The sequence below is a fragment of the Taudactylus pleione genome, unplaced genomic scaffold (genome assembly GCF_031769625.1).
Source record: "Taudactylus pleione unplaced genomic scaffold, aTauple2 ptg000043l, whole genome shotgun sequence".
NCBI classification, from domain to species: domain Eukaryota; kingdom Metazoa; phylum Chordata; class Amphibia; order Anura; family Myobatrachidae; genus Taudactylus; species Taudactylus pleione.
Genome location: NW_028284445.1, coordinates 18,948,281 through 18,974,590, shown reverse-complemented (window position 1 = coordinate 18,974,590; position 26,310 = coordinate 18,948,281). Strand labels below are relative to the sequence as shown.

General features: G+C 45.5%; 1 protein-coding gene across 1 annotated transcript in view; it reads right to left on the bottom strand.

Annotated features, from left to right (window-relative positions):
* Window positions 1-22,470: 22,470 nt before the first annotated feature.
* The window catches only part of MTMR6 (myotubularin related protein 6), a 66,230-nt gene continuing 62,390 nt past the window's right edge, over window positions 22,471-26,310 (bottom strand). Inside the window, exon 14 of the mRNA XM_088460289.1 lies at window positions 22,471-26,055. Within this exon, the coding sequence (XP_088316415.1) occupies window positions 25,804-26,055 (252 nt within the window). The 3' untranslated portion in view covers window positions 22,471-25,803. The remainder of the gene's footprint in view (window positions 26,056-26,310) is intronic.

The following is a 26,310-nucleotide window of genomic DNA, read 5'->3' as shown; positions in this document are numbered from 1 at the left end:
CTTATAACTTTTCACTCTCTCCTAACACTGCTTAGTAAATAGAACCCACATCTGGACCCTTGAAGCCTGTTACTAGTCTATGTTTAAAATGATAAAATAATCCATGAAGAAGCCTATGACAACTTCCATGAAAGCTGGAGAAAGATGCACGTTGTCAACATTCCACCAAATACAAGCTGTTCCAAGACCCTGTTGTAGTACAAGCGGTGTAGACGGTGACCATCAATCAGCATGATATATTAAAAAGCCATAGTGAGTAGAATAAAGCTAACTTGAAAGTGCCTGAAGGGCAAAAAAAAATAGATAGGCACCAATCCACAACTATCAATTTATAACATCTAAGTCTGTGACATTCAGCTGGCTCTATATGAAGTAAGAGATCAATCATCATGTCCTATTTACATGTCATTTCCTAAATATTAGTCTGGGCATAAAGACTGCTTTGCATGACATACAATAAACCCATTAAGTGTTCTTATTCATTATCAAGGGATAAGTGCATTAAGCAAGTATGTAAGTCCGTAAGTGAGAAAAAACTAATTTTAAATATAAATGAAATATTAGAGGAGCAGCTCAGTGTTTTGAATCCCCATGTCAGCAAGTTAGAACTTTGGACACAACAATTTCAGGCTCATTTAAGCGCAAAAGTAAAAATCTGCAGCGCAAATGCTGTTTGGTGACATTATGCATCTATGTTTACACGGGAGTGTCTGACACGTCAGCTTCTGTTGGGATGCAATTGTTTACATTTCACCAGGGCCATTGGAGAGGGCACGGCGACTCCCCATCTTGGTGTACATACCTACGGCGATCATGGTCCGCAGGGGAGGGGCTTTGTAACTCCATCCCTGCACTCATGGGCCCCTATGGAGGCTCATGTCATTTGTACCCAATCTGCTTCCTCTCTAAGCACCCCTGCACGTTACATAAGCACACAGTAATATGATAAAGGCCTTAGGTGACATTTGTACAGATGTAGCTCATTCATTTTCACTACTGTCATTAATTTACTAACGTCAGAGCACGGCATATTTTCTGTTTAGCGCTTGGCCCTGGGCCTATTCAGGGTTAGCTTTATTAGTCAGTTTGGAAGTGTTATACAGTGTTTCCCCGATAATTAGACCTATCCTTACTTTTGATGAATGGCCCAAAATAAGCCCTACCCCGAAAGTAAGACCTAATAAAATCAAAATTTTTCCTGGTCCCTGAACTATACTAATATGGCCCCAGCTCCGCCCCCCGCATGAAATACGGTACTAAATGGAGGCTGCCCGGCCTGCACGGGCCGTTCCTCCACCAGCTTACAGTACCGTAGTCAGACTGCAAAACAAGCTTTCAATAAAGCTTGTTTTGGAGTCAGCGCGTGTGACGTCATGACGTCACGGCGCGCCTCTGAGGGTGGACATCGGAGGAGCCTGCGGATCGTGGAGGAAGGCGCGACTCTGAAGGTGGTCAACGGAGGAGCCGCGGATCATGGAGGAAGGAGCCACCTCCGAGATTCTTCTTATTGTAACGGTAAGTGGGGAAATGGCTGCATTCAACAGGGAGAGGGACAGGCTGCATTCAACACCGGGGCGGGGAGGGAGAGGCAGAGGCTGTCAATGTTAAATAAAATAAGCCCTACCGCGAAAATAAGCCCTACAGTGTTTTTTTGGCCCCCCAAAAAATAAGACAGTGTCTTATTATCGGGGAAACACGGGTATGCTGATGGTGGCTAAAGGGTCATTAAGCTAAAAAAAAATAGCTTGTTTTAAAAAAAAAGTGTAGTACACATGTATCTGAAGGAATGAACCAATCACTGTTACTGTCGGTGCATCCCTCATCAACAAGAATGTAATCAGTCAGCTAAGGTCGTCTGTCTGTATTGATTCCGATCATGTGCAGCTCTACATCTCCTGTACTGCATATAGTTTGGGCCAGCTACATACAGGAGAGGAGGAGGAGGAGGAAGATGTAGGTTACTGGGGAAAAACAAATACAATGTGGCCACCACACCTCTTATGGTAAGATCATACTTGCCAACTCTCCCTGAGGGGTCTATTTACTAAGCAGTGTTAAGAGACAGAGTGAAAAGCGATAAGAAAGTGATAAGGTGCCAGCCAATCAGCTCCCAACTGTCATTTTTCAAACACAGCCTGTGAGATGACAGTTGTGAGCTGATTGGCTGGCACCTTATCACTTTCTTATCACTTTTCACTCTGTCTCCTAACACTGCTTAGTAAATAGACCCCTAAATAGCAGAATAAAAGCAATCCCTCTGACTCCTTGAAGAGTCTAGCAATCTCCCTGATTGCACATTACCCCCATTATGTAGCTGTTACATACTTGCCTACTCTCCCGGAACCTGCAGGAGGCTCACGATTTTTTGGGCACACCCCCGGAAGAGTAGGCCCTTCTCCCACATTCCGCCCACTTCCTAATGAAGTAGGCAGAATGGGGAGAATCTTACCGTGAATCCACGGTCCGGCAGGAGGGGGCGGGGCTAATGACATGCGTACATTTGCCTCCTCCCCCTATCTAAATGTCTGTGCTTTTCAGCATTTTTCATGCGAGGGGCAGGGCCTAATGACACAAATGACTGGCCCCGCCCACATCACTGCTCACCTGCACCTAGTGAAGGAGCCTTCTCCTGGGAAACTCCATTTAAATGTCGGTAAGTATGAGCTGTTATATACTTGGAAAAAAATAAGTAAGGTATATATACATTCAAATGGGATCATCAGTGCCATTTCCCTGCATTGGTTATAAGGCACAATGATGTATCAGTGTGTTTTCATCATCAAGTAGCAACAACTTCTGCTTTGGGGCTTAAAATATATCATTAACTTGTGGCCTCTCCAGTAGAGAAATCATACTCCAGGAGGTAAATTTACTAAGAATCGAGTTTGGTCAAGTTTTTTAGTTTTTAAACTAATTTGCTTCACCAAAACTCAGGTGAGTTTTCCCTTTAACAACTCGCAAATTTACTAAGATATGAGTTTAGGTGAAAGTGAGTTTTTCGATGGTGAAGCAGATCAAATTTTTTCCTTCAAATTGCGAGTTTAGAGGAGATTACTAACCCGAGATTGCAGTGTTTTCTCTCTTCTAAACTCATCCGAGCAAGCAGCTGCACATATCAGTGAGATATGTGTAAGCTGCTTGTGTGTTAAGACTTGTAAAAAATGGGTTAAATAATATAAAAAAAAAAAAATTACATAGGGCCCCCCCCCTAAAGCTTAACAAACCCTGGACTTGCCAGCCTGTCCTGGTACCTGCAATTACGGGGAACAAAATGAGTAGGTTCCACCGTAAATAAAGTTCCAGCACCAGGCTGTAGGGCCAGTCCTGGTTTTAATTATAGGGGGTAAAGATTAGCATAGGGGTGCCCCTATAATTAAAACCAGCACTGGACCCTTTCTAGTGAGGGGCTGATGTCACAGCCAGGGGAGCCCTTTCACCGGGCCCACCCAGCCGCAGCATCAGCCATGACCGCTAGTCGGCCCAGGCCAGGGATCCCTGGGGAGTTGGGGACCCCTTCAATAAAGGGGTCCCCCTCTCCAGGGCAGCCACTGTGCGAAAATATTAATGTTAATGTCGGTATATTATTGGAGACGTTTATACGGGTCATCGCAACTACAAACACCTGCGTACACATACACAGCCGCCATCACAGATCATTCATTAATCTGCCATCTGAGCAGCTCTGTGGTCGCACAGAATGGCCGCCTGAATTGACAAGTCAAAACCACTTTATCTGCGTGTGGGATCGCAGTTGTAGGCTGAGACACTCCTCGAAAACGGTCGCGACACGCCTGCATTTTTGCTGCCACTCCCTATTAACTAACCGGCCCAAATGGTCCCTGAATGTCAATCACTTTGCAAAAACAATCCTCACTACGTGCGTCATCGCCAGTGGCGCTTCTAGGGAGTCAAGCAGGCACGGGGGGTGCGCCGCCGGCCGCGGTCCGCAGTACACAGTAACAAACACCGCCGCCGGCTAGTACACTCGTACTACATGACGTCTCTTGCATAGTGCAGAGCGGGCCGGCCCAGGACGGGGGAGGAACAGATGGCAGCAGGCGCAGGAGCGGGGATTCAGGTAAGTTGTTTTTTTTTGTGTGTATCTTGCACTGCTGGGGGGGGGCACTACTACTGGTGACATTATATAAGGGGCACTGCATAACGGGGGACCACTACTAGGGGCACTGCATAGGGGGGACTAATACTGAGGCTCTGTATAAAGGCACTGCATAGGGGGGACCACTACTGGGTGCACTTTATAAAGGGCATTACTGGGAGCACTGCATAAGGGGGACTACTACTTGGGGCACTGCATAGGGGTTACTACAGGGGGCACTATATAAGGGGGACTACTGGAGGCACTGCATAGGGGGACTGGGGGCACTATATAAGGGGCACTACTGGGGGTATTGCATAGGGGGGACTACTACTGGGGCACTGTATAAGGGGCACAGCATAGGGGGGACCACTCTATATGGGGCACTACTGGGAGCACCGCATAAGGGGGACTACTACTGGGGGCACTGCATAGGGGAGACTACTACTGGGGCACTGTATAAGGGGCACTGAATAGGGGGTACCACTACTGGGGGCACTGCATAGGGGGGACTACTACTGAGGGCACTGTGTAAGGGGTACTACCGGGAGCACTGCATAGGGGGGACCACTACTGGGGGCACTGTATAAGGGGCATTACTGGAAGCACTGTATAAGGGGCTCTACTGGGGGTACTGTATTAGTGGCACTACTAGGGGCACTGCAGAAGGAGCACTGTATAAGGGTGCATTACTGGGGGCACTGTATAGGGGCACTACTACAGGGGGCACTGCTACTGGGGACATTGCATAAGGGGCACTACTACAGTGGGCACTGCAAGAGGGGCACTGCAAGAGTGGCATTAAGGTGCATATGGAATGGAAAGGAATGTTCCCAGAGTGACGAGAAACGACGGTGTGTCATGTTGGTATGCCCCCATTTTCCAGTGGCCATGCCCCTTGTGGAATGTGATGACGCCCACTTTTTTTCGGCATGTGTACCTACTTGGGGGGGGCTCCATTTTTTAACTTGCCCTGGGCTCCAAATACCCTACTCATGCCACTGGTCATCACTAAAGGTATTTTGGCGCGTTGTGCAGTCCGGCCATGACGCATGCGCAGTCGGTCAATAATTGCTCAACTGCGTAAACATCAGCATCTCTGAATCAGGCCCATAGTCAGGTAAATGTACACAACATATTTGTGTATCTGGGTTTTTAGATATATTATTGTATTACTTATGTTTTGAAACATTCTTGGCCTCTTTATTTGTCATTAATGTTTAGTTGGCGAGTACTGTGATATCATGAAACGCTCAGGTCTTACTATGGCCAGATTGTACATTTCATGCACTGGTGATCAGGTCTGGTGATTCCTGCCTGTGGCCGGAGGTGACTGTGATACACAAGGACAGCTGTCTCTCAGATTACTTTCCCCGTGTATATAATGAGTGATCTGGAGCCAAATTACAGTAATATGCCACACTGAATGCAGGACTCGGCTGTAGCTCATGTTACAGAGCACGTTTAATATTAAATTTTCTGGTGTCACATATTTTACATTTTAAATTGAAACTAACGCAGAGGGAGCAGGATGTAATCTGCCAATGTACTAGCGACACAGTATTGTCACAAAGGATTTGAAGGCCTACAGTGGGCATGTGGATTCTTTCAGGGTGAGATATTGTGGGTATGTGGGAGGCAATATATTCCTCTTAATGTACAAATCTGCCCTTCGCACCCACCCCTTCAATACACTGCATTTGTACTGAAGCACATAAATCGTACTTGACAAAAATTGTTTCGTTGAACAACAACCTTGGTGTTTTCCTTCTCAATAAACAATACATAGAAGTATGACAGGTAGTTTTTATGACAGTGTTATTTGCCTTGAAGCCTTGTTCAATAGTTTATGGGCTGAATATATTATATATTATGAATTCGCTTTGCTTGTAACTGCAGTGATGTACCCTATATAGCAATGTGTTCCCGCCAACCCCACAAACAGGGCACCAGTGCGCCCTGTGCCCCTGCCTCTCCTCCCCCTGGGTGTGCATATCGTCATATATACAGTGTGATAGGATCACTGGTAAAGTGGTCTGTGGCAGGTACATTTGTCCCAGATTCCTGTCTTGTGTGTTCTAAACCCCCAGGTGAAAGTCTGCAGTGTAGCAGGCTTGAGTCTCAGCTTTTTGAAAAGCCGGTTTGGGACCTGGGGGTTGTGGGTGAGAGGAAAGGGAGGGCTCCACCCACGGCCACTCCAGGTTTTGGTTCTCGCAGCCTGGTAACAGGCTTGTTAGGGTTTCCACCTGAGAGTGGCCAATATAAGCCTAGTGTGTTTAGGGCTGAGTGTCTCACCTGGGAGAGCAGACAGGGAGTTTGCTCAGAGACACTTGAAAACCTAACTGTGAGTGTTGTGCTGTGCCTTTGTTGCTGGTGAGGGCATTAGGCCCTGCCAGGTTCTGGTAGTGAGGGAACCACCTGTGAAGTTAGTGCCCCGACAGGGCTAGGATTTATGTTTATGTTTTCTTTATGTTATTTCTGACACTGTACAATAAAGACTGGCGCCGACCAGCTTGTACTCGCATCCAGACTGGTGTGCTGCTTCCCTGCTGCTGTGTGTGTGTGTAAGGAAGGAGACCTCTACCCAGGAGAGGGACCCCTAATCTGACTGTGTCACAATATGGTGGAGAATGCGGGCAACCACACACACTGAAGTTGCAGCAAGAGGAAAACTTTCCATTTAAAAATTAAAGGGACAGACACCCAATTTGTGAGTGTGGAAATAACACTGTGTCCTTGGAGTCCAATAGAGGAGGCGTCAGCCAATGCTCAGAGAGGCAAGGTTCAGCTTCCAACCTACACCCCAGGACAAAATGGAGGACATTATTAAGGCCTTGCTCCAAGCTACAGTAGCTCAGCAGGAGACTAACAGACTTCAACAGGTCGCCATTGAGGAAACCCGCCAGGCCTTAGCGGAAAACAGCCAGGCCATAAGAGAGGTGGTACAGCACCTGGTCGCCCGGCCCAGAGAGGTTACTACTGGTCCTCCCACCCCCACTCACTCCGTACGAGCCAGTCACTTCCTCCAAAAGATGACTTCGGGCAATGATGTGGAGGCCTATCTCGCCGCATTTGAAAGAACGGCCGAAAGGGAGAGTTGGCCCCAGGAGCAGTGGGCAAGTCTGGTGGCACCTTTTTTGTCTGGGGAGCCACAAAAGGCCTATTCGGCTTATGCCTGGCTGATGCCAAGGACTATAAAAAACTAAAACAGGAGATCCTAACTCGCTTGGGAGTCACCACCTTTGTTCGTGCCCAACGGGTCCACCGCTGGGAGTTCCATATGGACAAGCCTCCACGTTCGCAGATGCATGACCTCGTCCATCTGTCCTCAAAATGGCTACAGCCCAAGACGCTGACGGGACCACAGATCGTGGAAAGGGTCATGAAGGACCGGTACCTGCGATCATTACCAGTTGGTCGAGCTGGTGGAGAGGTACGTGGCGGCTGAGGAGCTGATGAGTATGCCCCACCAAGCCCCTATGGCGCACCGGTGAACTCCCACAGACACTGGTAAGACTGTTCCAGGGGAGAAGGGTGCTGGGCAGTGGAATGTACCTAAGACTGAGGGTGTAGAACCTGGAGACAGGCCTGCCAGGCCAGGAAGGTTCTTGCCCCATAAACGACTAGACATTAATATGACTCAGTGTTTCCGATGTGGTGGCTTCGGCCATATTGCCACTAATTGTTCACTTACAACTGAACCTATGCAATGTGATACTGCTCATGTCTACCGCAGGGGGTCTTTCTTTGCACAGACAGCCTGTACGGCTGACCGGCAGGCTGAGACTGATAAGCACATGTGTGTACTCACTGTAGATGGCAACTGAGTAGAGGCACTGCTAGACTCTGGTAGCTTGGTGACACTTATAAAAGCTGAGCTGGTGAACCCCTTGAGGCGTAAGGGGAAAACTGTTGGTGTGACCTGCATACATGGGGATACTCGATATTATGTTACGGCCGAGGTGAACATCGAGACACCATGTGGCTCTGCTATAGTTTCTGTGGGTTTGGTGCATGGTCTGGTGTACGATGCAATATTGGGGAGAGACTTTGCTCACTTCTGGAAGTTGTGGGAAAGCCATTTTGTTCCAGAGGTGAACAACCCCGATCCATTTGAGAAGGTTGTCGATGTAGTGGAGGAGGGAGTTTCTTCTGAGTCAGAGTTATTCCCTTTTTCTACTATGGTTGGCGAACTAGAGAATGCGGAGCGTGACGGTGGCCTGCCAACTGATGTGCCTCCCATTGAGGTGGGAAGTGTTGTTGGGCCAGGTGATCGTCTGCCTGATTTAGAGGTCAGAAGTGAGGTCTTTGCTGTGGAGCAGTTGAATGACCCTACTTTGGTAAAAGCCAGGGAGAATGTAAAAGTAGTTGATGGTAAACCCGTAGACCCTGATAGTCCTTTGTCCTATCCCCACATGGCAATGTGTCAGGATTTGTTATATCAGGTGACTAAGAAGGGGGAAGATATTGTGGAACAACTAATAGTTCCCAAAGCCTACAGAAGAACAGTGTTGGATCTGGCCCATGGTCATATAACGGCAGGCCATCTAGGGGTAGAGAAAACCACTGAGCGAATAATGCAGAGGTTTTTATGGCCCGGGATTCATAAAGAGGTGTCTGACTTTTGCACATCCTGCCTTGAGTGTCAGTATCATGCTCCCAGGCCACATTTTAAGGGTCCACTAGTTCCATTGCCTATTATAGAGGTGCCGTTTGAAAGAATAGCGATGGATTTGGTTGGACCCTTGATGAAGTCTGCCAGGGGACACCAGTATATTCTGGTCATAATGGATTACGCTACCAGGCACCCGGAAGCGATCCCGTTGCGCAATACGTCAACCAAGACCATTGCCAGAGAGCTAGTTCATGTCTTTAGCAGGCTGGGTATACCCAAGGAGATACTAACTGACCAGGGTACACCGTTTATGTCAAAAGTCATGAAAGAGTTATGCCGCCTGTTCAAAATTGAACAGTTAAGAACTTCGGTTTATCACCCCCAAACCGATGGGCTGGTCAAAAGGTTTAATAAGACGTTAAAACACATGCTTAGGAAAGTGGTCGACAAGGATGGTAGGGATTAAGATTACTTATTGCCGTATTTATTGTTGGCCATAAGAGAGGTTCCCCAGTCCTCCACCGGGTTTTCACCCTTCGACTTGTTGTATGGGAGACACCCAAGGGGGTTACTAGACATTGCCAAAGAGACATGGGAGGGGCAGTCTAGTCCTTACAAAACGGTGATTGAGTATGTTTCTCAAATGCAGGAGAGAATTGCTGCGGTAGTGCCGATAGTGAGAGAGCACCTGGAACAGGCTCAACAGGCACAGCAGAGGGTATACAACCGCAATGCCCGGTTACGCAGCTTTGCTCCTGGGGACAGAGTGTTAGTGTTGGTTCCCACTGTGGAAAATAAACTTTTGTCTAAATGGCAAGGGCCCTTTGAAATCTTAGAAAGAGTGGGACAGGTCAATTACAAAGTTTACCAGCCGGGGAAAAGAAAGCCGGAACAGATATACCATATAAATCTGTTAAAGCCCTGGAAAGATAGAACGGTACTGTCGGCCGTCCGAGCCCCTCCAGTAAATCCAGGGCCCTTAGTTCCCGAAGTGACAGTGGCAAAAACCCTGTCGGCAATTCAACAACAAGAGGTCAAGGAGTTTCTGATCAGAAATAGGGTGCTGTTCTCTGACGTACCTGGGAAAACCTCGGTCATTAAACATGACTTAATCACTGACCCAGGGGTTAAAGTTAATCTAAGCCCTATAGGTTACCAGAAGCACAAAGAGAATCGGTGTCGAAAGAAATTAAAAATATGCTAGAGTTAGGGGTTATTGAAGAATCACATAGTGAATGGTCAAGTCCCATTGTGTTGATTCCAAAGCCCGACGGGAGTGTGCGTTTCTGCAATGACTTCCGAAAGTTGAACAGTGTTTCAAAATTCAATGCCTACCCGATGCCAAGAGTGGATGAACTGGTTGAGAGACTATAGGGACGGCAAGGTATTTAACCACTCTTGACCTAACCAAAGGGTATTTGCAAGTACCGTTAACCGAGGGTGCCAAACAAAAGACAGCTTTTTCAGCGCCAGAGGGCTTGTTTCAGTACAAGATGTTGCCCTTCGGGCTACATGGGGCACCTGCTACCTTCCAAAGAATGATGGACAGGATTCTAAGGTCCCATAGACGGTATGCGGCTGCTTATCTGGATGACGTGGTCATTCATAGTCCTGATTGGCAGTCTCACTTACCCAGGGTACAAGCAGTGTTGGACTCCATCTATAAGGCAGGTTTGACAGCCAACCCAAAAAAGTGTTGTCTAGGCATGGAGGAAGTAAAATATCTGGGATACACCATTGGCAGAGGCCTGATAAAGCCTCAGCTTAATAAAGTTGATGCCATACAAAACTGGCCACGGCCTCTGAATAAGAAGCAGGTGAGAGCCTTCTTGGGAATTACGGGGTACTACAGGAGGTTTATACCCAACTTTGCCACCATGGCAGTCCCACTGACTGACCTGACCAAAGGCAAACAAAAAGTCATGGTAGAATGGAGTCCTGAGGCAGAGAAAGCTTTTCAGAAGTTGAAAGTAGCGTTGTGTTCCCAACCACTCCTGATGACTCCTAATTTTGAAAGGGAATTCATAGTACAAACCGATGCATCAGAAGTAGGTATAGGAGCGGTCCTGTCCCAGAACAAGGAGGGTGAGGAACACCCTATTTTCTATCTTAGCAGAAAGTTGAATGTACATGACAGAAACTATGCCACAGTGGAGAAGGAGGCGTTGGCCATAAAGTGGGCGTTAGAGGCTCTCAGGTACTACTTGGTTGGAAGAAAGTTCAAATTGATCACTAACCATGCCCCTTTGAAGTGGATGTCCGAAAATAAGGACAGTAATGCGAGAATTACGAGATGGTTCTTGGCGTTACAAACTTTTAAATTTGCAGTAGAACACAGGCCAGGAAGCCAGCTGGCCAATGCAGACGCGTTGTCGCGCGTTCATTGTTTGGGGGCTTCAGTTGTTCCGCCCCACAGGTCGAAACAAAGGGGGGGGGGATATGTGATAGGATCACTGGTAAAGTGGTCTGTGGCAGGTACATTTGTCCCAGATTCCTGTCTTATGTGTTCTAAACCCCCAGGAGAAAGTCTGCAGTGTAGCAGGCTTGAATCTCGGCTTTTTGAAAAGCCGGTTTGGGACCTGGGGGTTGTGGGTGAGAGGAGAGGGAGGGCTCTACCCACGGCCACTCCAGGTTTTGGTTCTCGCAGCCTGGTAACAGGCTTGTTAGGGTTTCCACCTGAGAGTGGCCAATATAAGCCTAGTGTGTTTAGGGCTGAGTGTCTCACCTGGGAGAGCAGACAGGTTTTCAAGTGTCTCTGAGCAAACTCCCTAACTGTGAGTGTTGTGCTGTGCCTTTGTTGCTGGTGAGGGCATTAGGCCCTGCCAGGTTCTGGTAGTGAGGGAACCACCTGTGAAGTTAGTGCCCCGACAGGGCTAGGATTTATGTTTATGTTTTCTTTATGTTATTTCTGACACTGTACAATAAAGACTGGCGCCGACCAGCTTGTACTTGCATCCAGACTGGTGTGCTGCTTCCCTGCTGCTGTGTGTGTGTAAGGAAGGAGACCTCTACCCAGGAGAGGGACCCCTAATCTGACTGTGTCACAACAGACACAGAGTCCAAGGTTCAAATGGGGGAGCTTGAAGCCCCTTAACAACACAAAGACAGATCCCACGGTGCTACCGGTGGGACAAAAGGAGGCTGAACTCGCAGAACTCCATAATAAAAAATTCTAACAGCTGTAATGAAGCAATCTGTCTCTGGAACCAGACCGACAATGCAGAAACCTGCACTCTCAAAGTGGTTAGACGGAGACCAAGATCTAAACCAGCCTGGAGAAAAGCCAGTACCTGGGAAACTCTAAAGACATTAGGGTCATACTTTCTGCGGGAACACCATTGACCAAAAGACTGCCAAACTATGTAATAGATGCGGGCAGTGGCAGGCTTTCATGTTCTAAGCATCGTTTGAATCACAGAGCTGGAGAAACCTTTGGCTCTTAAGATGGAAGATTCAAGAGCCATGCCGTCAAAACCAGACGAGGTAAATCCGAATGCCGGCAGGAATCTTATGTTAACAGGTCCTGCCATAGAGGAAGAGGATATGGACTGTCTATGGATAGATTCTGTATATCGGTGAACCAATGACGTCTGGGCCAAGCTGGAGCCACTAGTATTATTGTTCCTCCTTCCTGCTTGAATTTCCTGAGGACTCTTGGGAGGAGGGAAATTGGAGGAAAAACATACATAAGCTTGAAGTCCCATCTTACTGCCAGTGTGTCCACAAATGCTGCTGATGGGTCTCTGGACCTGGACCCATACCTGCAGACTTTGTGGTTGTGACGTGATGCCATTTGTTCAGCAAGAGCTGAAATACTCCCGGGTGGAGAGACCACTCTCTGGCGTGTATGTCCTGACAACTTAGGAAGGCTGCTTCCCAATTGACGACTCCCGGTATGCAGGGCCGGCTCGAGGGGTAGCCGCGCCCTGTGCCGGTTTTGTATAAAAAGCTCTAAAATGGGGGCATGGCCTAATTACCATAGGCCATTCCCCCTAAGTGACATTATTTAGGGGTGCATGGCACACCTCCCGTGTAACATCAGGCTGGGGGCAAGCTCAGCACTTCGTCACTAGCTGGGCTTTCCCCAGCCCTCTCCCGCAACTGAATGAATGACGCGCGCATGCGCGCAGTATCCATTCAGCTACTCTGGGGTCCAGAACTGTCGCGGTGGTGGGGGTGCCCAACCTCCCGACCACACCACCCATGGGACACTTCGGCCCATGGGTGGAACAGCGGGACAGTGCTGTCCCACTGAAATTGGGATGTTGGGAGGGGTGCACCCTCCACTGGGTGGCATCCTTGTTCGACCGCACTGGTCGGACACCCCAAGAGCTGGCCCTGCCGGTATGAATATTACAGAGATTGCCAGAAGATGACGTTCTGCCCAAATCAGAACCTTTGTCACTTCTTTCTTTGCTGCATGACTTCGTGTGCCTCCCTGATGATTGAGATAGGCCACTGTAGTCACGAACTGGATCTGGTCCAGCCTGTCCTAGAGCAGATCCTGTGCCATAATCAGTGCTTTGTATACTGCTCGCAGTTCCAGAATGTTTATTGGCAGATCATTTTCCCAATTTGTCCATCTTCCCTGAAAGGAGTGAATGCCCGTCACTGCCCTCCATTCACGAAGACTGGCATCTGTGTTGAGAAGCACCCAATTTGGAATCCAGAAAGGGAGCCCTTTGTCCAGATGATCCTTTCTTAGCCACCACAGGAAGGAGAGACGAACCTCTGGAGTGAGAAGGATCCTCTGGGACTTTATTAGATGATACTGTCCGTTCCACCTGGAGAGAATCAATATTTGCAGAGGCCTGGAATGAAACTAAGCATATCCCACCATTTCGAAGGTGGATACCATTGATCCCAGGACCTGCATCGCTGATAGGACGGATACCATTTGCTTGAGTAGCAGTTTGCATACTCTCAATGATAGGGCCGCAATCTTGTCGTCTGGTAGAAAGACCCTTTGTGCTGAGAGTCCAGAAGTGCTCCCAGATGCTGTGTTGGAGATAGAGAGGATTTCTTCCAATTGATGATCCAGCCGTGCTTCTGTAGGCAGGCTATGGTCAACTGAAGATGGTGTTGTAAAACAACTGGAGTTTGTGCCAATATCAGAAGATCGTCCAGATATGGTAGTATTCCGACTACCTGATGCCCAAGATAGGCCGTCATGACTGCCATTATCTTGGTAAATACCCGAGGTGCTGTTGATAGGCCAAAGGGCAGCGCCTGTAATTGGTAATGTTGCTGTAGTACAGCAAACCGTTAAAATTGACGCTGCTGATGCTTTAGAAGCTAAAACTCCAGCATCTACTGAAGCTCCTCCCAAATAGGAGGCTGCTTCCCATATGTGGGAGATATACTTCATCTGTTCTCTGGTAGCATCTGGTAGAGAGTCTTCCAATGCCCCCATCCATTCCTCAACAGCTTTTGCTACCCAGACTCCAGCCATAGCTGGACGAGTAGCAGCTCCCGATGATGAAAATATTGCCTTAAGACATGTTTCAATTTTCTTATCTGTAGAATCCTTAAGAGAAGATGCTGATGGAATAGGCAATGTAGCATTTCTGACTAAGTGTGTCACGTGAGCATTCACAGTAGGAGGTACCTCCCACTTAGCACATTCATAAGCTAGGAAAGGATACAACGATGTTAATCTTTTATGCACATAAAACCGTTTCTCCGGGTTACATCATGCCTCTTCCATAAGCTCAGTGAGCTGCTCAGATTTAGGAAACTCTGTTTCTACCACCTTCTGGTGTTTAAATACTGGAGCCTTCTTACACGGAGCTGGTTCATCATCCTGAATATCTAGGAGTGATTTAACCGCCCTCACCAAGGAAGGAACAACCACTGTGGACGGATGGTCCTCTTTCCCTGAGCTAGACCCTGGAGAAGAACCCTGCGCATAATCTGATTTGTCTGATGATGCGTCTGAATCCATATGCTGAGCAGACTGATAAAAAGATAACTTGTGTTTAGGCACCTTAGTAACTTGCAACAGCTGACTGAGCCATACTCTGACTTGAGTGGGCATAAACATCCACCCAGGAAGCATGTATAGGACGGGCAAACATAGCATGCCATGGGTAGCTCATACAAGGAGGCATTATGGGAGTAGCCATACGATCCACAAACTGCTTCATAACCTGAGACAAGGAAGACACCCAAGATGGCTCTTGTACAGGGACTGGTATACTGGACTGGTGAGGTGGCTCTTTATAATAGACAGCACACAAACCATCCTTTATAGAGTCCTGAGAAGACAAGCCCGCTAAACAGGCTTTACATGAAATCAGCACAGGGGCCCCCTCCTCCAGAGTGCCTTTACTTTTTGACATATCAGTTTTAAAGGTAACAATGCAATGTAATGTGACAACCTTCACAAATAACAATTAAATGTGAAGTATAAGAAAACCCCCGCACACCTGCAACAGAGGGATAAGGAGAAAAACAGTGATAGTTGTAACTGACAGTCAGAAATAAAAGGCATAAGTATAAACACAACAGCTAGTAAACAGTCACATACAATACATATGCAATTTAGTTGCAATGGGCTCTGAATCAACTACTCAAAACACAATGCTTGGTAGGATATAGAGCACTATATATATATATACCTGACCTATGGGAGAGGTACACAGGGTGACTGACCCAAAACCTCCTGAGACCCAACAGCTACAGTAGCGCACCGATAGTAGACTGTGAGCGTCTCATATACACGAGGTGGGTAGGAGCGACTAAGATGCGTGAAAACCTTTGGTGGGACCGCGTCTGGGTCGGGGGAGGAGCTGCTAGGAGAGTGCCTACCACATCTAAGCTGCGTCAACTGACCGGGTACGCTGTCCTCATGGTAGCAGAGGCGTCTGCTGCTGATCCCCGGCGTCAGGCGATAAGGCCCCGGTGGTCTAGTGAGGATGCTCCGGGTCCTGACTGCAGCGACTTCCGATGCATCTCCTACGCCGGAAACTAGGACTTCTGCGCGCGATTCCCCGTAAGCAAAGAATTGCCTTACCCGACATATCCGTGCGTCTGGTTGCAGTCCGTGTCCCAGCATCGCTGCTAGCACGCTCAGCCGAGACCCACCGGAATCACCAGCTCTACTACTGGTGTTGCTGCCCGGCGGAGGTAGAATGATTCGCAGTATATGCATCTTAATTCATAAGCTCATTTCTGCCAACCCAAAAACATAGAACATAAAATAAAAGCTTAGGACTGCTTGAGCAGTCCCGTTACAAAGGTGCGTCTGAATCCTGCCACACCAAATGAACACCTGAAGGCCTGTAGCTGGGGTATATATGGAGGACCAGAGGCATCCTGGGCGCTGAAAGCTTTAACTGTTTAGTGCCTGGATATCTCCAACCACATTAGCCCATGGCATCCCTGTGGATCCCTATGGACCCTGAAGAAGAAAATAAGAATTTCTGTTATTGTTTTACTAAGTTATAAGCTGTTGAAGATAAACAACAAATAAAATATACTTCACCCACAAGTACAGTCCTATAAATAAGCCCAGGTGTTGGTACTTCATGAAAGACTTTCCTGCCAGTTACAAATTTGTAACTAGTTTTTTGTTTGTTTGTTTGTTTTTTTAGACTATAATCCGTTTAGTGATTTCCACACCATATACGAGTATTATGATGACCTCAGTTTAGCTACTTACCTAAAATAAAGCTACAATTGATGTTTGTTATACTATGAAACAAAATAAGCTGTAACATTTTTTTGCATCATAATAATAATAACAATAATAATAATAAAGTAATAACACCCTTTAGATGCTATTTCTGAAATGATAGAGGGTATTCATCAGAAAATGAAAAGCTCATTGTGTCTCCTGTAAGAGCACATTTACATAAACATGCAGAACAAGAGGGAAACTAAAAGAGAGTCAAATAAGTCAATAGCTGCATTATACAATTATTATACAAGAATGTTCCATTTCAAAAAAGTAGACAAATGTGTCAGTCATTGCTGAGCAGAACCCCACCCCTTGCGCAAATCTCTCATATTCATACTGAATATTTATAAAGGGATATAGCTGTCCAGCTTCAGACCTAGGTTGGAAACGATGGAATCATTGTATCATTCATATGGCCAGAAAATGAGAGCATTCACAGCTGTATATAAACCTGTAGCCAATCAGAGCATTCACAGTGCTATACCAATCTGTAGCCAATCAGAGCATTCACAGTACTATGCCAACCTGTAGCCAATCAGAGCATTCACAGTGCTATACCAATCTGTAGTCAATCAGAGCATTCACAGCACTATGCCAACCTGTAGCCAATCAGAGCATTCACAGTACTAGAGCAGCCTGTAGCGAATCAGAGCATTCACAGTGCTATACCAATTTGTAGCCAATCAGAGCATTCACAGTGCTTGACCAATCTGTAGCCAATCAGAGCATTCACAATACTATACCAACATGTAGCCAATCAGAGCATTCACAGTACTATACCAACCTGTACCCAAACAGAGCATTCACAGTGCTAGACCAGCCTGTAGCTAATCAGAGCATTCCCAGTGCTAGACCAGCCTGTAGCTAATCAGAGCATTCACGGTGGTAGACCAGCCTGTAGCTAATCAGAGCATTCACGGTGGTAGACCAGCCTGTAGCTAATCAGAGCATTCACAATATTTGGCCGCATCAATGTGGCTACAACGCTGCTATGCATCCGCTTCTGAGAGCAGCAGTCATCACTATCAGTGCACATTTGCATAAGCTCTATCTAGTGTTCACTCTAGTAATTGATGTGGCATCCTTAACGCGTTTCGTCACAACCCACGTGACTTTTTCAAAAGCGGTTTATACCCTAAGAGGGACTATATACAGTATATGCATGCTGACATACTCATATTGGATATCCAAGTCCTTAGTACTGACTGTTGGGAATTTCCCTATTAAACAACAATTCAGTTAAGTACTGCTTGCATAATCCATTTTTTTGGCATACACTGCATGTTTTCAGGATTACCCGGGCTACACTCTATGACTTTATGTGCTGACTGCTATATTTCTACAGTGAATACTTCATTGTGGGGATCACATTGATACTTTTAAACAGAAAGGTTTTTCAATTAGAATTGACTGCTACCTATTGCAACATCGTGGATTGATTTCTTTTTCTTTTTTAACTTTCAATTTGCTACAAGTTTCTTACATTAGAAGGCCTAAGTTTTTTATTTTACTATTCATATACATGTATCATTTATGGTTTTCTTCTACCATTCCTCCCTTTCATATTATATTTATTCTATAAGTTTTAGATTACAGATAACACTGTGTATTTTACTGTTTAGCAATTTTGGATATTAAATATGTGTGACCTCATAATATGGCTCTATAATATATGTTAGATATCATACAATTTCTATATACCCAGCATGGATCATTAGTTTATTATTATTTGTACCTTTAAACCTGCACAGGAGGTTTTCCGGATCTGCTGCAGGGTCTCTTGGACCTGACAGGTGCTTAGAACGCTCCTTGGGAAGCGCCTTGGATTTCATTTATATAGTGTTCACTCTAGGTCTGGTGCCGGACCCAGAGAAAGGGGCACTCCTGCATGCCCAAAAATGGGGCGTTGCCACAAGAACAGGGGGCATGTCTTTAAGATCTTGTTATCACTCTTGGGGGCGTGCCCGGCGCTTACGGACATGCCGGGATGCCCTCAAGGTTTCCCTTTTCTGTGAATAGATGCCGGCACCCGGCAGGCTGTTTTTAACAGGGCGCCGCCAAAAGGGGCAGTACGCATTCTGCCCTTTCAAATTAGGGAGGGCGCGACGCCCTAGCGGTAACGCTGCTATCATCTGTCTGATTATAGGGGTTATGCAAATGCCGGATATCTGCATATGCTCAGCTCTGAATAGTTTGCAATTCTGTCACCGTGCCCACAGTAAACTTATCCTATGTGTGTATGCTCCAATATGCCCAGTTACACCCATTAAGCTGCAAGTGGGAACCAGCTGACTTACATGTCAATCCTGTAGACCACAGACATGCGTATCTACACCCGGACGAAAAAACGCAGATGCAGCTGCCAATCAGGTCCTTTGTATCTTTGTAATTGAGTGTTGTCTGCTAGCACAAAACCTTTATCTGTATTGCTTAGCTGAAGGTCTAATAGTTCTGTCTCTCTTTTCTTTGTGACAGAAAAGCAAACAGCTGTGCTCACTGCTTAGTCTGTAATCATGTACACACCACATGTGGTGACTCTCCACTCACCTCCACAGGCAAACAATACCCACCCCAGTGATAACAGAGGCACCAGTAGCTGACAATCACATGAAATGGCTCCCACCGAGCTGCTGACGTAATTCATCAGTTTAAATCAACGGTCTCACCTCAAGCCAGAGGTTCCCAAACTCCGCCATTACAGTCCAGGTTTTAAGGATAGCCACGCTTGAGTCCAGATGGTTAAATCGAATTGACTGAGGTAGTAATTAAGGCACCTGTACACAAGCACAGTTCGGGAACCTTTGCCTTATGACATGCTCTACTAATGAAGTCTTATGGTGCGTACACATGGTACGATAAAAATGCACGATATGAACGAGAACGTTAATTTTTTGGTGCCTTCCAACTCTCAAACAACCAGCGATGTGCGGGCACGTATGGACGATAACAATATCGTCCATCGGCCGTGCATGCAGCCCAACCTGGTCAATATCAACCAGGTTACATAGGGACCCACGATCGTTGATCGCTGGCCCGTCATTGGTGGGTTAGTGGTGTGCTGGATGATCGATATCGATCATCCAGCACACCAGGAAGGTACAGGGAGATCAGTCAGCGATATCATTATCGCTGACTGATCGTACAGTGTGTACGCACCATTAAACATGAGCTCTTCAGCAGCAATGCCATCTGGACGCAGTAGCTGGGATCCATACTGCCATATCTGAATATTTAGAATGACCATTGATTGATGCATTGGATGGTGGTTCCCGTGCATTCGGAATTTTTGCTATAACCATTTTACTGATTTGAATGCTGTGATTATTTCTATTAAAGCAGCAAACCCACATAGGCTTTGTCTTTAAATAGCAAATTAAAAGTACCATTTTAGCTTGCATTTGAAAATTTTTCTTAGCTGTACTTCAACAAATCATTATCTCCATTACAAAATCTCTCTGGAGATTGCAAAGTATGGCTGCCAGTTACACAGATGCAGGCTCACAGCTCTCGGCGTGTCACGTGAAAGCAGTTGATGAGGATTTTACACTGAGCAGACAGAGCTCAGAGGGGCATTCCAAAGCTGCTCTGTTCACTACATCATGTGCCATATATGACTGGATTAATAGCAGGCTGAAGAAACAAACCAAGGATAAAAAAAAATTCTAAATACATTCTTCTTATAGCCTGCCACAGTAATTAAGTAAAACAAAATCCCCCTATCTCCTTCGTACAGATCATGTAAAGCCATGTAGATAGGATAACTGAGGGTGCAGGATGTAACTTGCTGGAAGTTAGAGAGTATCTGTGGGGGAGCTGTATTTTTGAACAACGGGGAATAAGTGCTCTTAATACCGTAAAGTGTATCATCACGGGCTGGCTTAGCCAACATTGAATGAGCTTTCTTACTAGCTGGGATACCCAGCGTTGCCCGGGTTGAAGACTGGACCCTGAAGTACATCTGCAGCCTTTATCTTGTTTACATTGTCCTTGCCTATAACTCCATTCAATTGATCCTGAAAAGGACCCCACTGTTTGCTAACACGCATGCAAACAGTGGCGTAACTAGCAAGGGGAACAGCAGCTATGGCGCCTGAGCTGCCTCTGTGGCCCGCCGCTCCCCCTGCACCCAGTCATGCACACAAAGTTGGCCAGTCAAGTCTGGCCGCCGGGGGGTGGCCCGGGTGTTAGTTTGGAGTCGGCCTGCCAGCCGATTACAGCTGACGGTGCACCGGCAGGCAGACATGGAGAGACAGCTCCGCCGGTCACGAGGCAATCAGAGCCCACGGACCGGCAGTCTATCAGCAGTGGTGGCTCCTGATTGGCTGCTGGTTTGCGAGCTCTGATTGGCTCGTGACCGGCGGAGCGGTCTCTCCATGTCTTGGACAGACTCGCTTTCAGGCTTATTATATAGATGTTCTTTCTTTCTACGGTTTGTATGTAATCACTTTATATATAACGCTGTGTGAAAAACGAAAAGTTGCACTACAAACGGATGCATATAGAAATAGGTAAACTTCAATATTATTTGAGAACAATGTGTCCTCGACAATTGCAATAATTCTGTTACACATATTGGAGGACATTCATGGATAGTTTTCCGCAAGCAGCACATTCCATCTATCATTATTTTGGTACAATTTAAAAAATCACAACAATAGTCTGACTGGTTGTTGTGTTCTGTAACTTACGTCCTCTTTTGTTGTATGCACTTTCTACAGCACTTTGGACCCTTAGTGGCGTCTATGTACTTTGTAAGGCGCTGCGGAACACTTATGGCGCCATATAAATAAATTATAATAATATTAATAATATGGGCAACACTAGCTCTTCTACACAGGTATATGGGGAACAGTGTTCATAAGTGTACCGCGATCAGTGCGGCAGAGCGGTTAGTACAATATGTATAAGAGTAGACAAAGCATTAGTGTTCTGCACAGCATATATGAGCTTATGTCACTACGTCAGACAAATAAAAGGGACACTCCTCTGCAATTAAAGTGTCATATGAGTGACGGCTCAGTCAGACATGAAAAGCGATTATCTCTCGGACACGTGTCACTTCTCGCTCCTCCTTTATGAGCCTTGTCTGGGCGAAAAGAAATCAGAAAATTAATCAAATGAAATGATTACTGTGACTTCTACCCTCGTTTCCAAAGGACAGGACGTGTAACGCTTTGCTGACCACAAGGCATATTTTATTTTAGAAACTTCTGGTAATAACTGTTAGCCTATAGCTCTCTTTTTAAATGAAGAAAACTGTTCACTAGCAAAATGAGTAGAATAAGGGAAACTTTCAGCCAATGTCACCTGGGGAAAAAGATATTAAAATAAACCCCTCAAAAAAGAAAAAGGGTCTTCTCCGCAATGTGAGCCCGAGTCACTGCAACCCACACAGTGCAGATCTAGACCAGTGATGGACAACAGGCGGCCCCCAGCTCCTTTAATGCCATATTTGCTTGGTGTAGCTTGTTATGAGTGTTTAAAATACCTGCTGATCCATTACAGATACTGTACATGTCACTTTTGGTTAAATGTATTGTTTTTACATATAAAACTGAGATTAAGGGCAATGTGTGGCCCTGCTGAGGGTTAGAGAGCGGTCCACGTGGCCCCTGAAGTCTATCAGGTTGCTTGGCATTGTATTAGACAGAGATTCCTGCTGATACAGGTATATAGGGGTATATGGGGATTCCGCCCCTGGCTGGTGGAGGACCTGTAGCACTTTTCACCTATCCACTATCGCTGGCGGCTGTATAGCAGTGTGGCCGCATATCATGCAGGGAAAGAGAGGAGACTTCATAGCGGAAGCAGCCTCCCTGAACCGTCAGCAGCCCAGCACACAACAGGGTGTGTGGTGGGCTAAGGAGGGAGGCTGTTGCCTCTTAAAGGTTTGATACATTGATCTTTCCCTTGCTCGCTTATTGCCTATACCTGCAAGCTAGTCAGTGCAGAGGAAGTGGTAGAGAGGAGTTGCACTACCTACCCCGGGACATCATACCGCCTGCACAGTGACAGGGGGTTACATGTTCACAGCTTTAACATTACATTTCCAAATTAAGACAAATTCGTACTCCACAGTAAACAGGATATTTTTTTTAATGAACTAAATGATGAAATTAGTCACAAAATGTCATTTTTTTGAGATCATACACAGTAAAATTTGTACAAATGAACCCCCAAAAAGAAAACAAAGAACTGAGGAGCGATGTACCTACAATAGTAATGCCTGGCCTTCAATATGCAGAACTATTCCTCTCGCATTGCACCATGGCATGTGCCCTTGACCTGGTGAAGGCTGCCCACTAGCCCTACGTTACAATCATTATGCAGAAGGTAATACACAAGGCACAGTACACACCTACGAGGAATGCAACACCTACACTGACTTTACATTCACCAGCCATATGTTAGACAGCCTTAATAACGGCATCCTTGGCTCATCTTGGTTATTCTTTAATGGTCGGGGTGATGGGTCAAGTCCTTTATTGATGGGGCAAGGTTGGCAAAGTAATTAGATTACGGTAGGACATTGGAAAAACCAATGTTAGTTACAATTTCAAAACATTCATGTTATTGTCTTACATTTGGCACATCGGGATTATCAAAAATATCTAGTACCCCAGCAATGGCTCACCACATAATAAAAGGCCAGCTAACATCAACTTTAATAAAGAGGCCTAAACATTGGTCTGTGTTATGCCCTGGGGTAGATTTAGTTGACTCTACAAAAATGACTCCACTAAGTATCAGGATTACCAACGTAGTTCAATAAAAGCCCAATATAATTAGGGGCCCCTGGAATTCCAGATAATCGTATAGAGTAGAGGGACCCACATCGTTATCAGTAAGGCACTTTATCTACGTTGTTTATTGCCCTTGCTCCTTTGGTCTGCCTTTGATGCTGATTAGACTTTTTTAATGGATACAGCAATGTCTGGGTCCCGTACACATGGCACTATCAATTTAGTTATTTAACCTCCATATTGAGAGGCCTTTATGGGCTCGATCCCCCCCAGGGTCTGAAGAGTTGGTGTGGCCCTAAGGCTCACACATCCCTTAATCTCCTGAAGCCCTCACCATTTGTAGTGCATTGGGGGGGGCTGTTCCTGGGAATGGTGAAACTCGACTTGGGCTCTTGTAAACAGTACTGGTTATAGCAGTACATGACTGGTAGTGATTTAATTTAATTCTACATTTTTCTGGTAAATCAACCGAGAGAAAATGCCCACGACTATTAGGAAGCAGTACAGCGACGTGCCACTCTACGCGTCCTGTAAATAAATGCACAGAGGGAAATAGCTCAGACCATTACAAAACGCTTAACCTATCATGGGCTTAGACTACCTTGATCTTTTATTTTAGGAAAATAAAATGGTGACGCATCACTGCCTGTGTTGTGTACAAGTACATTGTGTTAGACAAGATCAGTTATCACCACACTGCAGAAGCAGAGCTACAAAGCAACTGCAGAGAGAATGCAGATGGCAAATTATTTATTTTAAGTCAACAGATTCTATATTGTCGTAGGACTGTGCTAGGAATGGTCTTTAAGCCAACTCAACAGCTGACAGACATGAAATGAAGACATACTAACATCAGCAGAATATATTTGGATAGAAACTAAATGAACAGTATTATGTGCTATATGTACAATGTACCAAAACAAGGATATTTTCATTAATGAATTTAGGAATTGAAATTGTGAAAAACAGGAGCACCGGTTCCCAGCGTATTGGTAGGGCTCATCAATACCGGGTCACCGAACAATATGGCTGCCTCCGCTGAATGTAAACAGGGACAAAATGCAATAAAATTAGGTCTTAGCTTCACTGTCAAATCACTGTTAGACTGACTGCCGATCGGCATGTACATTCACCTTGCTATGTTGCAGGCAGCCCTTTCAACTATCATAGTACATCAGCTCATTTTTTTCTTCCCTGTGGTTGCGAATATTGCTTAATGTTATCCAGCCAGCGCATGCTGCATTATTTACCTCTGGTGTAAGATCAATCATTTCATCTTTTTTTTCTTTTCTTTGACAGTGAAGGAAAGCCTCCGATACATTGTCATTACATTACAGTCTGTACAAGTGTACTTTTATTCTCATATAAAAAAATAAAAAAAAAAAGTATACAAAAAAAATATATATATTAATAAAAAAAAAAAGATGAAACATTTGAATAATGGATTTATCTTCAGTGGGCAAAAACAACACATACATTTTGTCAGCACGGATATTTGTCACTTAAACGTCAGCTAAAATTTGGAACCGCTATTTTACCTTTGAATGAATGTGGGAATATGTAAATTATACATAGCCAGTGTAACGTGCCGGGCTGAGTGAAATCCATACAGAAAATCAGGCATTTCTACAGGATTTTTTTTTTTTTTATGAAGGGGGAATGACTGTATACATTCCTCCACATTGAATGATGATATGCAACCTAATAAAATATAACCGTACTGGCAAACTAACAGTATGGTGATACACACTCCTCCAATTCAGTCATACATATCGACTTACACTTCTTTGTCAACTGGGAATGAACAAAGTGACCTAAACATAGCAGCATCTTCGGTTAAACAAGCGACATACTCAAATCTCCACTACAGTTTTCCATACTGTTAATGAATATTAAAAAAAGAAATGAAATAGCGATGCATTCAGATATAACGTCCTGCAACATTCCCGCTCCATCCTATGAGTTTCAAGTTTTGTAGTGCAAGTGATTCCCTTTAAAACGTTTTCAAATGAAGTCCGGGATCCGTACCCCCTGGACTCCCTGGCTTACTATACGCCACCTCAAGCAGCGTTACCCCATACCATGTAGCAGTTTGGTTGGTCTTGCATTACAAAGATACAGGAGTTTGTGATATATATTAACAAGATATATGTAAACTGTATGTTACTGATATGTTACAACAATCTACAGCCAGATCATGTACCTGTCTAGGGCAGTAAACGGCTGTTACAATACAGCTACCGAACTGCGATAATAGAACATCCGCTGTACATACGCGTCAGGGACGTGTTAAGCAAACTCCAGTGTTACTCACCAGTAGACAAATAAAGACTTCATATACTCAACTAGGACCCAATAAATGAGCCATTAATGCGTTATATTTATAGTAGAAGCCTCCAATGGCTATATAAGTAATATCCATACCAGTGCAAGCAACTTCTGTATCCCGCCTAACACATCAATCAAGTCTTTAACTTCCTTAAAAGTATCAGGGTAACCTAAAAGGCTTTGATACCGCTGCTCAAATTCATTCAATGTAGCCAAACTCAGACTGCACATTTTCCAATCTCTCAGGTTCATGTAAACGTACATATCATATACAGTACGAAGGCCATGTGCTAGAAGGGTTTTTAGCAAACACAGAAGGCACTTCCAGCAAAGTCCTCTTTTAACTAACTCTCATTTTGGCAACTCCAAACTCCAGGCTGACAATGGAAGGCTCAGCTTTGGACATTTCCTCTGAATAGTTAGTATAACGGTTGTCTTCTGTGGTGCTGCCCTCTATAGTTCGATTGGGGTCCTGCAGAGGTTCCTCCTTCTTGTAGCAGGGAGACTCTTTGAGATTAGGTGACCCAGTGGTACGGGGGCTGACAGAGTGGTTGCCAGCGTATTCTCCTTCTTTGTTAAGATTGCTGAGTTTCTGCAGGAATAAACTAGAATGGTTATCGTCATAAAAAAGGGGGCTGAGAATGCAGGCAATTTCCTGGGAGACCTGGACATTACGGATCTGAGAATGCAGTCTATCCATTCAGAAGGATGTTAGCAAGAGCCCTGGTTCCAACTGAGCTGATAGGCTGTACCCACTGAAACATCTCTTTAATGACATCTTCAGGGTCAGCAGTTTCACACAGAAGAATAATGACAAGTAAGCTCCAGTTACAGTAAAGTAATAGTG